The sequence below is a fragment of the Euleptes europaea genome, chromosome 14 (genome assembly GCF_029931775.1).
Source record: "Euleptes europaea isolate rEulEur1 chromosome 14, rEulEur1.hap1, whole genome shotgun sequence".
In the NCBI taxonomy this organism is placed as follows: domain Eukaryota; kingdom Metazoa; phylum Chordata; class Lepidosauria; order Squamata; family Sphaerodactylidae; genus Euleptes; species Euleptes europaea.
Genome location: NC_079325.1, coordinates 58154250 through 58171388, shown reverse-complemented (window position 1 = coordinate 58171388; position 17139 = coordinate 58154250). Strand labels below are relative to the sequence as shown.

General features: G+C 51.6%; 1 protein-coding gene across 1 annotated transcript in view; it reads left to right on the top strand.

Moving 5' to 3' along the window:
* ADAMTS13 (ADAM metallopeptidase with thrombospondin type 1 motif 13) overlaps positions 1–17139 on the top strand; it is a 67697-nt gene that overhangs the window by 47644 nt on the left and 2914 nt on the right. Inside the window, exons 19-25 of the mRNA XM_056860196.1 lie at positions 1025–1244; positions 4269–4386; positions 5306–5435; positions 7258–7440; positions 10198–10402; positions 10881–10999; positions 15842–15990. Of these exons, the coding sequence (XP_056716174.1) occupies positions 1025–1244; positions 4269–4386; positions 5306–5435; positions 7258–7440; positions 10198–10402; positions 10881–10999; positions 15842–15990 (1124 nt within the window). The remainder of the gene's footprint in view (positions 1–1024; positions 1245–4268; positions 4387–5305; positions 5436–7257; positions 7441–10197; positions 10403–10880; positions 11000–15841; positions 15991–17139) is intronic.

Here is a 17139-nt window from a genome sequence, read left to right as displayed (position 1 = left end):
ATAGCAGGTTACTAGCCTTGAGCTCATACGGTCACAGGTGTTCTAGTTTATCAGAACCTTAGATTGATTCCATAACCTTGAGCTCATACAGCCACTTCAGTATTTCAGTGTATGAAGTAACATCATCTTTATTACACATTTTCGTCTTTATGCCTTTATGAAGCCTAATGGGACATACTTCCATACCAACATTCTATTTATACGTTAGAGCCTGCAACATTATCGCCTGAGAGGAGTCTCCTAAGAGAAGGGAAACTTTAACCTCTTCTGATCTCCCAGGAAAGGATGACAACATGGGGAGAATGTACTGCTATCTTATGTCTTGTAGAAGGGACATTGCAGCAGAACATGTTCTATCGTTTCCACTTTTTCTGTTTTGCATGGACATAATCATTGGTGAAAGGGAGTATGGAGATACCTGCCTTCCAGGAGAGCTGAAGGTAAGGCATTGAAACGCGCAAGAGTAAAGGCCCTTCAATATTTGGATACTTCCAGGAATCCAAGGTAGTCTGCAGGGTGGAAAGGTTTGATGTATTGCAAGATGCGTGAATACTTATGAATCTGAGCCCTATCTGATTGAAGGGCATGGTCCAAGAGTCTCTGATTGTTTCCTTGGCTTTTTGGTGTCCCAATGGCAATATGGCTTGAGAAAAGAGGCTGTGTTTCTGGAGCATCTTCTCTGTTGCACTTTGCCAAGTTGAGCAGTGATTATCAGCTAGAATCAGAGGGGTTAGACCAATAGAGTTGAATATGAGTTTTAGCCAATAGTTAAGCGCTCGGATCCACATATTGGACTCCAAACAGATCACACCAGTTTCTAATTGGAGGAGAGCGTTCGGAACACATCTTGGAACTCCAAGTATCTTCCTCAAAAACTTCGATTGGATGGATACTAGTCATGATGCACACCTGTTCTGCTTTTATTGTTTCTGCTTTGCCATTTCATATTGTTTCAGTGGCTGTCTTTGTAAGCCCTGGGGATCCTACACTGGATGGAAGGGCACACATATAAAGTATTCTGCAGGCCTAGTAATTGCTGTTTCTTCCCATCCAGATGGAAGGCATCTGAGCCAGGCAAGTGCTCTGCGCTTTGTGGCTTAGGAATTGCCCCACGGAATTTGTCCTGCATCCAGGTTCGTGGTGGCCTGGAAACCGTCGTGGAGGATGCCCTGTGCCCAGCAGAGAAGAAGCCCCTCGCCTTTGTCTCTTGCACAGTGAACGTCTGCCCTTTGGGATGGAACAGGGTATGAACTGCAGTCACCCTTCCCTTTGGCTAAGTTCACGCCCGTGCTGAATGCTAGCTCCCTCCTCCTCCTCCTCTCTGAAGGGATGGATGCAGAATGTAGGCATGCTGTGAGTGGGACAAGGATAGGCAATATCTTCTTCCCAGTTTCCACTGAACGTCCCAAGACACTGAGCACCTGAGTGCCGTGACTAATTTCCAGTCTGTCCTAATGCTGGTTTAAGAGGATGGCTGGCAGTGGGACCCGCCCCAGCCTTGCTGGCTCAACTTAGGTTGGCTGAGACAAGCCACATGAGACTTGCAGCTGTGGTAGCCCGGCCAGGCCCCACCCAGAACAGGCAGGCCTGCAGACTAATTGTCAGTCTCAGGCATCTGCCCCTATTATCCCTCAAGCAAACTCATCCAGACAGGTAGATTTGAAGCAGTAAAACTTTATTAGGAACTAAAAGGCAAATAAAGAACTGACTGCACGCAGGCAGGCAAGGTTAGCAATAGGGACCCCATACAGGTTACTTGCTTAAAAACACTAGGACAATGATGGCGAACCTTTTAGAGACCGAGTGCCCAAACTGCAACCCAAAACCCACTTATTTATCGCAGAGTGCCAATGCGGCAATTTAACCTGAATACTGAGGTTTTAGTTTAGAAAAAACAACTCATATGTTACCATCATTTGCCTTAAAAGAAAACCACAATAACAGAGCTTTCAATGATACAAACAACTTTTTATTGAAAGGTAAAAGTTTGCATTTGGCATGCTGGGTATTGAACCTGGGACCTCCTGCATGCCACGCAGATGCTCTACCACTGAGCCATGGCCCTTCCCCAAAATTTCTTGAAGCCACATGAACACATAAAGCTCCCTTCTCCTGAACCAGACCCTCGGTCCATCAAGGTCAGTATTGTCTACCACTCTGACCAGCAGCGGCTCTCCAGGGTCTCAGGCAGAGGTCTTTCCCATCACCTACTTGCCTGGTCCCTTTAACTGGAGTTGGCGGGGATTGAACCTGGGACCTCCTGCATGCCACGCAGATGCTCTACCACTGAGCCATGGCCCTTCCCCAAAATTTCTTGAAGCCACATGAACACATAAAGATCCACTGGCAGGGACCCCCCCGCCCCCAAATCCCTGGGGGGGGGGTTGCATGCATTTGGTGCCTCCCCTCCTCTAGCATCCCCCCATCCATCCCCGCCCCCAGCCCAGCTCTTGCACTTACTCGCTGGTCAGTGCAATCCCCCGGCGCTGCTGGACTTGAGCAGGAGGGCGCAAGCGCGGTGCATGGACGGCCCCGCGAGCCTGGAGGTTGGGGGGGGGGGACACCGTTCGTCCTTTGGTCCCGATCCGCCTGGCTGACTCTCCCTGCTGCTCTGCCCGTCCCCCCCTTCTCCTCCTTCTCCTCGCCCTTTGCGCGCCTCGGTGCCGGAGACGCTGGCACGGAGTCGCCTCCCATGCTACCGGATTTACAATGGAGCAGCACTGAGCTGCTGCTGCCGCAGCCGGGCGTGGGAGGGCCTCCAGGGGTGGCAGGCAGACAGGCAGCTCCTCGTGGCTTGAACCGCTAGGCAGGAATCACAAGGCAGGAACTGCTAGGCACGCCGGGAACCCGAGGTAGAGATGGGCAGGGCAGAGCTGAAAGAGAGGGAGGGGCCCAGACGACCCAGGAGGCCATTTGAAGTGCAGGACGGGAGGCTCGGGAGGGGGCGGACGTTGCTGCCGTTCAAGCAACTGCAGCGAGCCACCTACCCGCAAGTGCCACCAGAGAGGGCTAGGCGTGCCGGAGTGGGCACGCATGCCATAGGTTCGCCAACACAGCACTAGGACAAGAGAGTAAGATAAACGTTGATAGGCAACAGCGAGATAAGCGATTCCCATGAGTGAAGACAAAACACGCTGCTGCTGTGAGAAACAGTACAAACGAAAGTATACACAGGAGCTTCAAAGCCCTGAGAACCAAGGACTTGACTCATGGCCAGAACTTGGTCTGAACTCATGTCAATAGCCTGACTCCAGTGAAGGAGTCCGGGATCGTCCATTCAGTTGAGGACCTAACACTAATAGAGTTTGGCAGCCAGGTGGAGCCAGTCACATCCTCAAGCCCTGCCTGGGAAAGGGACCAACCTGGGAGGTGGCATCAGCATGTGAGGATGGGGCTTCAGGACACTTCTGGTTGAGTGAAAGGTAGCTGGTGGGGAGGGGAGGGGCAGCCAGGGAAGGGAGTTGGAAAGGTGGCCTATTGAAGGAGCATCTGCCAGCAGGCCAGGGCAGCTGAAGCATCCCAGCGTGGAAGAGCAGAAAATACGGAAAGGTGGAGGAACAAGGTGGTGCATCTTCCTCCCTTGCAGGGCCTCCACTGCAGGGATGATCACGGCAGAGCAAGGGCAACATGGCCTTGACCCTGTGGGGGGGGGAATCACAGAAGAGCTCTCGAGATGCTCTTTTAGTGTCAAAGGGGCTTCTCCAAAATGGCCATTCCACGTGCCTTGCCTGCAGAAGGTCCCAGCTTCAGCATCTAGCCCAAGGATCTGCCATAGCAGGGCTGGGAAAGACTTCTGTGGGTTGCAGAGGGGGAGAGTCTAAGGACTCATTTAAACAGGATGCTGGCAAGGGAGATGCTACCAGTGCAAAATAGCTGTGTGTGCCAGACGTGCCGCGGATGGAACTACTTTGCACAAGGAGCAGCCATGTTCCAACAAGGCACTGTGTGAGTGATAAGTCCTACATAGGGCTGCCAGCCTCCAGGTCAGGTCTGGAGTTATTAGTGATCCCCAGACTACAGAGGGCAGTTCTGGAGGACAGACTCTCTACAGCTCCTGAGCTCCATCCCCAGGCTAAGCTTCCATGGCAGAGTGGGGGTTCAAACCAGAGTCTCCCAGAACCTAGTCTGACACTATAACCACTACACTTCGCTGGCTCTCAGAAGGTTCCAGTTTGCAGCCCCTGCTAGGTTTCCACTAGGCTCAATCAATCCTGCACCGTTTAAGCCATCTCCATGAAAATTGTGTGCTTTTGCTGCCCTTTCTGAAGGAGAAAGACGTGCCCCCCCTGGAGTCTTCTGTCCCCCTTTGGCCTCATCAAAACAGCAATCAATCAATATATGTCTGGAGCCCTTTGGCTGGAGAATGCCCTGTCAGCTGTGGAGGAGGTGAGCTGCCTTTCCACCCGTGCTTCTTGCTAGTTAGACCTTCCATGACAACAAAAGGATGTGTGGGTAGCTCATCATTCCCACCAGTGAACGGGAGCTTTTTATATCTGAAAGAGTTTGGAATTTACAAGGGAGGTTCTTTGTTTCTGATAGGTTGGTTGGGGATAAGGATCGAAGGGCCAAGCAACAAGCTTGGGGCATAACTATGTGGTACTTCTGACACATGTCTGGCCATGGGTGTGCAACCAGTCAGATGTACAACAGGGGAACTCACCTTAGAAAGTACTCACTTGTTCAGCCTGGAAAAGGGGAAAAAGAAGCTTCCAGTTTCCCTATAGCCTGGTTTTCACCAGTGGCATTACCAATGCAAGAAGAATGCCAGATCATTTATTAATCTTGACTAGAGATGAGAAGGCCTGGAAAAAAACAGAAAAATTGAAAAACAACAAGTTTTTTCCCAAAGCCGCCCCCCCTCCCCCCAAAAAAACCTGCCTTTGGAAAAAAGGGGGGAAAAAACAGGAAAAAAAATCCCCCCCCCCAATTTTTCTGGGTTTTTCCCCCCAGGCCTTCCCATCTCTAATCTTGACACTCGTTTTGTGCATCAGGTGTAAACCATGTACATGTATGCTTCCCTCTGAACCACTGCAACATTGTTCTGGGAGTTGAATGGGATGGGTTGGTAGCACTCAGGCACTAGCCAATAGGTGCCTTCCACAGCTGGCTTTTCCTCCTTTAAATGCTTCACACCGGAAATTTGCAGAACAGGGTCTTGAATTTACTGATATCACCTCTCATGCCACCCCATTGTTCCATGGTTAGATTAGCTTTCACTCGGTGGGAAAGATTCTGAACAGGAATTCCAGATGGAAGAAAGTCCCATGTAACTAACAACATGCATTCCAACTACTTCATCTTCCAGGCTCAATTTTGTTGCGCTATGTCTGTCTTGACTTTGATACCAAAGAAGAAATTGAGGAGGAATATTGTGACCAGGCACTGAAGCCGGAGAGTCAGGTGGAAACCTGTAATCCTTTGCCATGTCCACCAAGGTAAAGCACTCAGCATGGGCACTGTTTGTATGGAAATGCAACAGGAGAGCCAAAGAATTCTATAGACTTTTTAAAAACTAGGCTACCTACCCACAATAGCCTGGTAGGTCATCCTGTCCCTCGGGACTCCTTCTGATCTTCAGGCCCATGTGACTTGCCAGGGGGGCTGCTGACTACAGATCTGAAGGTTTCGTGTTCCAGCGCCCTGCTGGCCTCTGCAAAGTCCCTGCTGTATTGGGAGCAACCACACAATATGGTGCCCAAACCAGGCATGCCTCCTGGCCTCCTGGGAAAGGCAGGGTGACTACAGGCAGGACTAACCAGGTGGATGCTTTGCCTATAACCAATATGTACTAGCCGGGCAGGCAAGCAGGGCTGCGGCTGCAGCACGGTGCGGAGAACTGAGGGTGTGGCAGGTCGCTGAGGGGGAAACTGAAGCTGCTTCTGCAGCTGGCTGGCTACACCGGGTGAGAGAGAGAGCGGGGAAAGCACAGGTCAAGTCCAGTCCAGCAGTCAAGCCAGGGAAGTACTTATCAGGAGTTAGGCAATAGCGTCGTTGGGTAGGCAGTCCGTGGTCAAGGTCACTAGCAAGGCAGTCCATAGTTCCAAATCCAGGCCGAAGTCAAAAGCAGGCAAGGCAATCTGAGAGTGGAGCGTCTCTGATACCGGAGGTCAGTAAGTTGCTTCCACAATCAGCATACTTCCTTCTGTTCCTTAAATCAGGCCAGTTCCCAGAACGAGGCTGGTCTGGCCGTTAATCACTGTCCTCTTCTGCAGCTGTTACTTCTCGCCTCGCCCGGAATCATGCTGACTTGCACCTCTTGCTCATTAGCTGCCTAATCTTCTTTCATCTTTGTTCTCCTGGAGAGCATTCCTCTGTTTGCTGGCCTTCCGCGGGGGCCTGCAACCCCTCTGTCTGCTTTGTTGTTTCCATCGTCTCTCTCCCTTCATCTGATGTTTCAGGAGGTTCGGCCGCTGCAGTCTCTGGAGAGACTGCTAATTGCTCCAGTTCTTCCTCAGACGTGACAGAGTCTGGGGCCATGACACAATAGGAGAGCAGAGCTAAGTTCCATATTAAAAACGGGAGAGCGAAGCTCCGTGTGTCCAACCCAACCCCTCCACACACACCTTTAGCCCTTTAAAGGGCTTTTTTCCTTTTTCCAGCTGAGCCATGGTGTAGCTTTAGATTCACACTGTGGCTCTTCTGGGAAGGAAAAGGGGTTGCTGGACTGTGGGTGAGGCAAATGGGGGGGTCAGTGTGGTGGAGGCAAAGATGGGGGTAGCAACTGATGAATTTTGTTTCATGTATCAAAATCTGGTAATTCATCAACTTTGGCACCATGGATGCTGTTTTTCACTGAGCTGTGCTTGGGTTTAAACCCACACTTAAGCCAAGTACATTGACTTGGAAGCATCCTATGCGGGTAGGTGTGTTTGAGCAGCAAGAGAAATGCACTCTGCACATTCTTAGAGGCAGTTTAACGCACATGAAGCTGCCTTCTACTGAATCAGACCATCAGCTCATCAAGGTCAGTCTTGTCTACGCAGACTAGCAGCAGCTTTCCAGGGTCTCAGGCACAGAAAGGTCTTTCCCATCACTTCTGGCCTGGTCCTTTCAACTGGAGATGCCGGGGATTGAACTGGGAATCTTCTGCCACTGAGCCATGGCCTCTCCCCAGGTGCTTCTTTTTATTATTTCAGGGCTAGGCCTTGACCTTGAAAGGGCTCAGCTCTGCTAACATACAAGGAAGTCGCAGACTGCCCCACTGCGGGGGGTGGTGGGGGGGAGCGCTTTCAATGTTTGGTCTCTGTTGTTCCTCAGGTGGTTTCGCAAACAGGGCCCTTGCAGTGTGAGCTGCGGGGGAGGCGTGATGCGCTGCATCCTGTACTGTGCACGGGAGACGGGGGAGAAACAGGAGGAAGACATCCTGCCAGACATACACTGCAAGGACTTGCCTCGCCCCAAGGAACAGGAAGCGTGTAACCTGCAGGCGTGTCCCCCGAGGTCATTTGCTGGGCATTTGCTAGATGGGTGGATCTGGAGTTCCAGGAGGGGGAGGGAGCATTGCTACCCCCTCAGCCTCTGACACAAGTAGGAGGAACAGAAGAGTTGTCACAGGCTGTCCAGGAAGGGTGGAGGAAAACAGAGAGGGAGGGGCCCTCTTCCCCAGCTCCCCTGGAGCCCACTTGGCTACTGCTTGCCCCCAAAAGATAGCCCACACAGACTCAACATGCAGCTGCTGAGGCAGTCTGTCAGGCACACCTAGGGTTGCCAACCTCCAGGTGGAGGCTGAAAATCTCCCAGGATGATCCCTAGTCTCCAGACTACAGAGATGGTGATTCTGTCAGCAATGCTGATTCTGTGACCTTAGGCAGATGATGAGAGGGAGGGCATCTTGGCCATCTTCTGGTCACTGGGGGTGTGGGGGGGGGAGGTAGTTGTGAATTTCCTGCATTGTGCAGGGGGTTGGACTTGATGACCCTGGTGGTCCCTTCCAACTCTATGATTCTATGAAATCAGTTGCCCTGGAGAAAATAGCTGCATTAGAGGGTGGACTCTATGGCATTAAATCCCACTGAGGGCCATCCTCCCCCAAATCTCCAGGTATAGCCCAGCTCTGCCCCTCTCTGTCACACACCCCCCCAGCCAGCCAAATGCACAGCCTGGCTTACCTGAGAGTTGACACACCAAAGCCAGCCCATTTGCACTTTGGCGATCTGGGGAAGATGCAGGCTGTCTTAAACAACAAGTTTTAACTTTATTTGGGGAAGTTGGAGTAAGAGGGGAAGGTGTATGCTATTGCGTGTAGGGGGAAGACCCACGGGAGAAGGCAGCAGAGAGGCCAGACCACACAGTCAGGTGACACAACCTGGCTAGTCTGGTGCCCTGGCTTCAAGGCTTGCCATCTCACAGATCCCAAGCCACTCCAGCCTGACGGGGGCCTACCTTCAAGGGTCTTCCCATGCCTGCTCCTGGGACCGGCGACAGTCACTCCCACATGGGTGGGTTATCAGTGGTGTTACAATCACACACCCTTGCAGGGATAGGTGCTCTGTTCCTCCCTCAGCTGGTGCTAAGCCAATCAGTTGATTCCTGTCAGAGGAGAACCCCTGTCCTTCTCTCTGGGGCCTTGTGATTCGATGTCCTGTCCCTACTCTTCCTAGAGAGGCTTCCCAAAGAGAGTGCCCAATTTTGGAGCGGAGTTAAACTCATGAGCGACTCATGGGGGGCCAGGGTGGGACTCACCACGCGAGTACGGAGATTGTACTTCAGCAGTGTTTCCCAGTCTTCTGATTGCCAAGGGACATTTTTTGTGAATTAAAATTGGATGGGATCTTTGAGGCCATTTTTGCATGGTCAGTTTTGATGCTTGCTCTCAAAGCTCTTTTTTAAAATGCGACTTTAAAAATGCCTTTTCACAGTTCCGATGCAAAAGGAGAAGTTCCACTCCCCCCACTCACCTGCTCCTTCTTGTTTGCATAGCTATTAGCATATGCATAGCTAATGCGCCTCTGTTGTTTTGCATTGTTCCTTGAGGGAGATTCTTCACTGCAAACACCAAAGGTTGGGTTAAATGGGCTCTTTGGTAATGCGAAGCAGGTATGCACCGGCTTCACAGTAATTTCTGGAATGACGGTTCAGAGTGCCAAATTCAAAAAAATATGCAGGGCAATTCAGCTTGGAACGCGCTGCTAATTACCATGCAAAAATGGCCTTAGAGTGTGAAAGAGTTAAAAGGCACCATGTTTCCTAATTGGAAAGAGTAATGACATACAGAAATATACTTGGCAGCCTCCTCTGAGGGGTGGGGGCGATTCTGTCCCTGCATCAGAAATAATTGAAAGATCCAGTCATACCTGATGCAGAAGTGTGGCAGAATTCCCCCCACCAGTAACAAAGGTGATGGGCAGGCGGTAAAATGAGATCCGATGTGTCGCGTGCAGCCTCCTTTCAGGGCTCCATCTTTATATCTTGAGTGACTGAATGTTTCAGTCCAGCACAATACAGAGACGCGGCCGAGTTACCCACCCCTAGCAGGGACTCAGGGAAAAGAGGAAAGGCCACAGTGGTTAAAACGCACAAGGATACAGTGGGCAGCCTCCTCTGCAGTGAGATCCTCTGAGCCCATGGGGGGGGGACACCTTTTGTGCATTTTTGTTATTTATTCTGTTTCTTTAAAAACATTTCAGTGCCTCCTTTCCATGCAATTTAGAGCCTCCAAGGCAGCAAACAATCAGAAATAACTAAAAAAAACCCCAGTTTTTAAACCTGTTTTTAATGTTTTTATCGCAGCACACAAATTTGGTGTCCTGCTACCTTTAAAAACTATCTGCAACTTTTTGCCTTCCTGGAAAGGTAGTTGTAGTTCTATCTCTGAGCATTCATGGAATGCAAATTCAGCAATGGCCTTGCAACATTTTTACCGAGATATCTGGGGTGGCACATTTAACTGCAGGCTGTACCCCTAGGAGTGGCAAATACAGGATGAGGCCCCATGTGAGATTGCCAACTCTGGGGTGGGAAAATCCTGGAGGTTTGGGGGCAGGTGAGAGTCCACCCTCCAAAGCATCCATTTCTCCAGGGGAACTGAACTCTGTAGTCTGGAGGTAAGCTGTAATTCCAGGAGATCTCCAGGCCCCACCTGGAGGCTGGCAACCCTAGCCCCATCACATGTTCTGTTTCAATGAGGGGTGGTGTGGAGAGCAGCCATGTGTGTCCCTGCACCATCAGTTCATCAGTTTTTTTTCTCATTCTGAAAAGGTGGAAAGTGGCAGGTCTCGGCCCATGTTCCTCCTCCTGCGGGCTTGGGGAAACCATCCAGACCATTATTTGTGTACAGTTTTCCGGAGGCCAAGAGACTGAAGTAGCAAGCATTGCTTGCCCGGAAGCAGAGAAGCCCCTTTCCAGCATCCCCTGTGTCATCCGGATGTGCTCTTACGAGTGGCGATTCACCAAATGGACAGAGGTACCTGCTGGAGCTGCCATGGAATGCTGAAGGGTTTCAGAATTGGGCAGAATTCTAAAATCCAGATCTTGACCTCAAACCGCTTGGTAGTTGAAGGTCAAAGATTCTGAAGGAGCCATAGGGTTGCCAACTCTGGGCTGGGAAATTCCTGGAGATTTAGAGGTGGAGTCCAGTTTTTGGGGAGAGGAGGGACCTCAGTGAGGTATAATGCTGTTGAGTACATCCTCCACAGCAGCCATTTTCTCCAGGGGAACTGACCTCTGTAGTCTGGAGATCAGGCCTAATTCTGGGAGATTTCCAGGTGGATGTTTGCAACCCTAGGAGGAGGTGGGAGTGCTTGGGGGGGCAAGAGTGTTTCTTGTTCTTTATGATGAGCCCCCTTCCAGTCTGGGCAGGGCCTGCACTGAGTACCTGGCTTATGTACATTTCTCTCCCCCCCCACCACAAGTGCTCTGTGTCTTGTGGAAACGGCATCCAGGCACGACAAGATTTCTGCGTCAATGCCCAAACGGGAGCTCGCGTGAACCCTGCCCTGTGCATGCATTCCCCCAAGCCTGTGACGGTGAGAAGCTGCTCCCTGGGCCCCTGCCTTGAACGAGCCACAGCAGACGGGCTCCTCAGGTGGGAGGACTGGACTCCAACGCCAGGTGCTGACCGAATGGTAACTGCAGCTGCTGTCGGCCCTGAGGTCCCAGGAGGTCCAGCCCTGGATCTCCCATGGCCTGGTGAAGTGGCTACTTCTGGGAAGCAGTTGGAGAAGATGGCAGGGGAAGATAAGGCTGGTGAGTTCAGTTGGGTAGCACTGTTTATTTTAAGCATATGGATATTTTAACTCTGGCCCTTGGGTGCCAGTGTTCAAACTGTAATATGTAGAAGTAGGGCTGTCAAAAAAAAAAATTCGGTACAGTTCGGATTCGGCCGAATTTGGCCCTTGTGGGTTCGGTACGTGCCGAAGTCCGAACTCCCCCACTTCGGATCCGTTCAATTCGGCGGGAATTCAAAGTTCGGGAAAAAATCCGGCTGAATAAAGCCATTAAAAACACAATCGCGCCTTTCCGCGGCTCTGGGGGGGCATTTTTGGGGTTAGAGGTCCCAAACTTTCGGCAGAGCTTCAAAGGACGTTTATTGAAAGACTCCCCAAGTTTTGTAAAGATTAGGTCAGGGGGGGCTGAGATATGGGCCCTGAAAGGGGTCCCCCCCACCCTTAATGTGCATCTCTCAGCAGAGCTTGCCGCCCACGCACAAAGCTCCCAGCCCCGACAACAGCTGAGACGTTTGCAAAACAACTGCAAAACAACTGCAAAACAACACAACCTTGTTAAACAACACCTTTGCAACACACAACTGAAACCTCCCCCCCTCAAACCAGGGAGCGAGAGACTCGAGGTGGAACACACACCCCAGGCAGAACCGACAAAAGCCCCCTTTGGCTTCCCCCCCACCCACAGAAACGGCTCCCTCCCCACACACACACAGACTCTGCTTTCCCCCCCACACACACACACATACACAGGAGAAAAATTATAGATTAAAGCCCCCAAAGGGGTCTTACTGTGGCTGTCTTCTGTTCCATCAAGAGGGGTTGAAGAGGACTTGTAATCCAAGATGATTCCAATTAGGCACGGAACGTTTTGCTCTGGAGATGCACAGGATCGGCTGATCCATTCATCCCAATAGGGAAAAGGGGAAAGGGGAAAGGGGAAAGCCCATATCTCGGGACCCCCTGACCCAATGTTCACAAAACTTGGGGGGTATCTTAAGAACACTGGTCTGAAACTCCGCTCAAAGTTTGGGATCTGCACCCCCAAAAATGCGCCCCCTGCAGCCATGGAAAGAGAAAAGGGGGGGAGGCGATATTTCTGCCCCCACTGAACCCATCTTTACAAAACTTGGGTAGTATCTTAAGAATAATTGACTGAAGCTATGCTAAAAGTTTGGGGGCTATATCCCCAAAAAAGCGCCCCCTGCAGCCACATAAATGGAAAAAGGGGGGAGGGAAAAGGGGGAGAGCCCATATCTCGAGACCCCCTGACCCAATGTTTACAAAACTTGGGGGGTATCTTAAGAACACTGGTCTGAAACTCCGCTCAAAGTTTGGGATCTGTACCCCCAAAAATGCGCCCCCTGCAGCCATGGAAAGAAAAAGGGGGGGAGCCCATATCTCGGGACCCCCTGACCCAATGTTTACAAAACTTGGGGGGTATCTTAAGAACACTGGTCTGAAATTCCAGTGAAAGTTTTGTGTCTGTACCCCAAAAAATACGCCCCCTGCAGCCACAGAAAGGAGCGAATGTGCACAAGCACCCCCCCACACACACGAGGATTTCGCTCTCTCTTTCTCTCTCCCTGGCCGGGCCGCACATCAGCTGATTCCTCCAGTACTCAATCCTGACTGATTGGCCAGAAGAAGACCCAGCTTGGCCACCGATTGGCCGGGGGAGGAGAATGCTGCTTACTGACGGTTATGCTGCTTACTGACGGCCGAATTTGCCAAATTTATTCGCGAACTCCCGAACTCGCTGAATTCGGCCCCCCCGGTTGCCTGCCAGTTTTGAGTTCGGTTCCTCCCGAACTAAAAACCACTGAATCAGGGGAAATTCGGCTGATTTTTTGAGTTCGGGCTGAACCGAATTGACAGCCCTATGTAGAAGCTCCCTTAGAATATCTGAAATGTGGTGCAGCCCATTTCTAATGTGTAGCCGGTGAGGTTTCATGTGTTCACTAATGCATGTCCTTTTGGTTCTGCTGCAACATGCTGTTGGCTCGGTGGTTCACCCTCTTCCTCTCTGTGCCTTTGTGTGTGGCTGGCCAGTAAAACTGTGGCCTAGGGCTGTTGGAAAAAAAATTCAGATCCAGCAAAATCTGGCCCGTTTTGATTTGGGAAATGTCGAAGTCCGAACTCCCCCACTTTGGTTCCATGGAATTCGGCGTGAGATTTGAGTTCAGGGGAAAATTCAGCAGAATAAAGGCATAAAAACCACATTCGCGCCTTTCTGCGGCTCCGGGGGCATTTTTGGGGTTTGAGGTCCCAAACTGTCAGCGTAGCTTGAGGGGGCCCTTCATGCAAGAACCCCCAAGTTTGGTGACGATTGGGGCAGGGGGGCCTGAGATATGGGGCCCAGAAGGGGTCTCCCCCAACTATCTGCCCATTGGAATGAATAGACGTTTGGGACGTTTGCAAAACCATGCAAAGCAACACGTGACACAACCTTGGGAGTTTTCAAAACATGGAAAGGGACAGAGACGGGAGTTTGCAAACCATGCAAAGCAACACACGACCTTAGGATTGCAATTTGCAAACTTCAGGGCAGAGGCGCAATAGCTATACACTGCATATGCTATTAATTAACGCAGCAAATAGGAACAAATCAGCAGGTGACTTGGGACTGAGAGACCATGCAAATGCATTGTAAAAGTCACATTTTGCAAACACAGTTTAGAGCGAGCAGCAAAACAGACCGTGCAAAAAAAAAAAAAAAACACTCCACAGTTAGTATTTTCTGCCCTGCTCCTTCTTCTCATGGTGGAGGGACGCTCCCCCCTTATGCAAACAACCCCACCAAAAGTTGCAAATGGTGATTTCGACACCCCGTGCCACCTCCCTCCTGCTCCCACGAGCCCCCGCGCATCTAGGAGGGCTCACTCCAGGAAAATGGCAGGAAGGAGGAGGATGCATAGGCAAACTCCCTGGCTGGAGAAGGAGATGGGCAGGTGGGGCTACCTATTCGAGGCCTTCGACCGGCCCAAGGAGCACAGCTGGTCTGTGTTCCAACAGGTCTCTGAGGCTCTCCTGGCTTGGGACTATAACCGAACCCCGGGCAAATGCCTTCAAAAATATAGGAAGATGCGGGACGCCTTCCAGGCCTCCGTGAGGCACGTACGGCTGTGTCCCGGGGAGAAGAGGCCAGCGCATTACAAGCTCTTCAAAAAAATATTGGGAGGATTACGGTCGCCCCAACATCGAATTTGAGGCGTGGGCAGGTAATTTTGACTGTCTTTCCCAGTGACTCTTAATGTGACCAAAGTGTCTCATGATGTGACCGAAGCACGCTAGCCTGCCTCAGCTCAGCTAGCCTCAAACCAATAGGGCTCGGCTGCTGTACCCCAAACGGGGGGAAAATCCAAAGCACGCAAGGCACGCTTGAAAAGCAGAGGGAGACTCACGCAAGTCTAACCCCCCACCTCTCCAACCAATGCGGCGCTGCGCTGCACCCCCAAATGGGGGGGGGGAAATCCAAAGCGCGCAAGGCGCGCTTGCCAAGCAGACGGAGAGACATGCAAGCCTCTCCGCCACCCTTTCTCCTCCCCCCCTTTCAAACCAATAGGGCGCCGCGCTGCACCCCAAACGGGGAAACTAAACCCAGGTGCGGCAGGAGCGTTTGTCAAGCGGACGGAGAGACATGCAAGCCGCTCCGCCACTCTCAACCCCCCCCCCTTGGCAGAAGGGGCGAAAGCCCCCCTTTGGCTTCCCCCCCACCCACAGAAACTGCTCCCCCACCCACATACACACACACAGACTCTGCTTCCCCCCCCCACACACACAAGAAAAGGTATAGAGGAAAACCGCAAAAAATTAAACTGTGAGACGTCTTCTTCAAGCAGGAGGAGCACAGAGAAATAAATCCAATCCTATTCCGGTAAGCACCAGCAGCTCGGCCCAGTCAGGAATCGGATTGCTCAGTAGCACCGCCACCAAAGAGAAAGGCAATGATTGAATACAGTCGGGACGGGAGGGACTGGGACGGGAGTCACGGGACTTTTTATACTCTTCTCCTGGCCATTTCAAAAGTGAGAATCCCTGCTCTGATTGGCCAGGAGAAAACCTGGCTTGGCCACCATTGGCCGCGGGAGAATGCTGCTTACTAAGTGATGGTTATGCTGCTGATTCGGAGGCCCCGAATTTGCCTAATTTATTCGGCGATCGCCCCGAACTCGCCAAATTCGGTGCATCGTTTTCCCACCTTTTTTTTAATTCGGTTCCATCCGAACTGAAAACCCCCGAATCAGGGAAAATTTGGCTGTTTTTCTTATCAAATGGAACCGAATCGACAGCCCTACTGTGGCCCCTCCCATGCTTTAGATCCAGGCAACTGCAGCTGCAGCTCCTGGCGCTGACATAGGGTTGCCAACCGCCAGATCTCCTGGAATTACAGCTGATCTCCACATGACAGAAATCAGTTCCCCTGGCTGAGGTGCCTCCCCTCCCCTCCCCTTACCCACCCCTCCCTAGGCACCTTCCCTCAAATCTCCAGGAACTTCCTAATCCGAATCTGGCAACCCTCTTCAGACAGGGATCAGGTGATGCAAGGGGATCCAGCCCCCCCCCCCCACACACACACACACTTCTTGCTTGAAATCTGTTGAGGCTGGCCGGACCAGCTTACCGCTTGTATTGCCTCGGCCTGCGTGCCTCACCTGTTGGCTTCCCTGTTTCCACGCAGGCGTCTGTGGGAGGCTGTTCCTCAATTCCACCGGCTTGATCAACATGACCGGCTTGCAAGCCAGCGGTTGCACCGTTGCCATTGGCCGCCCCTTAGGAGAGGTGGTGACAGTCCAGGTGCTGGAGAGCTCCCTCAACTGCAGCGCAGGTGGGTGCCCGGGTCTGTCCCCAGTTCAGTTGCCACCTCGGCCAGAAAGTCCCTGAGGGGTCCTGAAGGAAGTCCAGTCTGCTTGCCAGGCTGGATCCCAATCCCATCCACAGTATGTCCCTGAATGTCCCTTGATGACGGATCTCATTGGTAAGTAACCGTACAGTGCGCCCCTGAACACCTGCAGTCTAGCCAGAGAGGCGCCCACGGGGGCTGATGCCTCAGGTGCACCAGAAGTAGAGGGATCGAATCTGCAGCCTGAGCATATCCTCTCCCCTATCCCAGGCGCCATGTTTCCTCTTCAATGTGCTGTAAGTGGTTCTTACCAAGAATGTGAGGCAGAAACACGCAAAGAATGATGGGAATTGTAGTTTAGGGATGGGATGGGGATTATAGGACTGAACAGAAACATTCTTCATATTCCTAAAACTTCAGGTTCTCTGGGGATTCTTGGAGCTTTCCAAAGTTGACAAAAATTGGTGGCGGTGTGAGTCCATAGAAAAATTCCAGAAACAACAATCATGTAATACTTGTTATTAAGACCAACCAAACCGTCCCAGTATAGCGATATTTTGAGTTCCCTTCATGCTTCACAAAGCAAGATATTCAGTACTAACCCCCCCCATAAGTGTGTGGAGGAGAAAGTTCTCCAGCAGGCCCCCACTGTTTTTTTACAAAATATCCAGCCTGATGAAGAGTTCTGGGCCAGTCAAAAGCTGGCCCTTTTTGTGATATAGCAAGCAGGTCTGGTAGGGTTGCCAATTCCAGGTTGGGAAATTCCCAGAGATTTGAGTGGTGGAGCCTAGGGATGGTAAGGTTTGAGGAAGGGAGGGGCTTCAATGGGGCATAATGCCATGAATAGGGTTCCCAGGTGCCCACTAACGGCAAGCAATCTCCCAGGGATTCCTGCCACTGCCCACCAGCACTCAGCTGTTTGACGAATGAAAGCAGGCCAGCTGAAGGGGGGGGGGAGCGATCTGCATCCGTGCATGATGGCATCACTTCCAGTGAGATGCAGGAGTGCCAGCATCACACTGTGGGGATGCTCTGTCAGTGTCTTCAAAACTCTATGGAAACAATAGGGTTTGGGGGCAATTGCTAGAGCATCCCCCTGGTGTCATGCCGGCGCTTCTGCATCACACTGGAAGT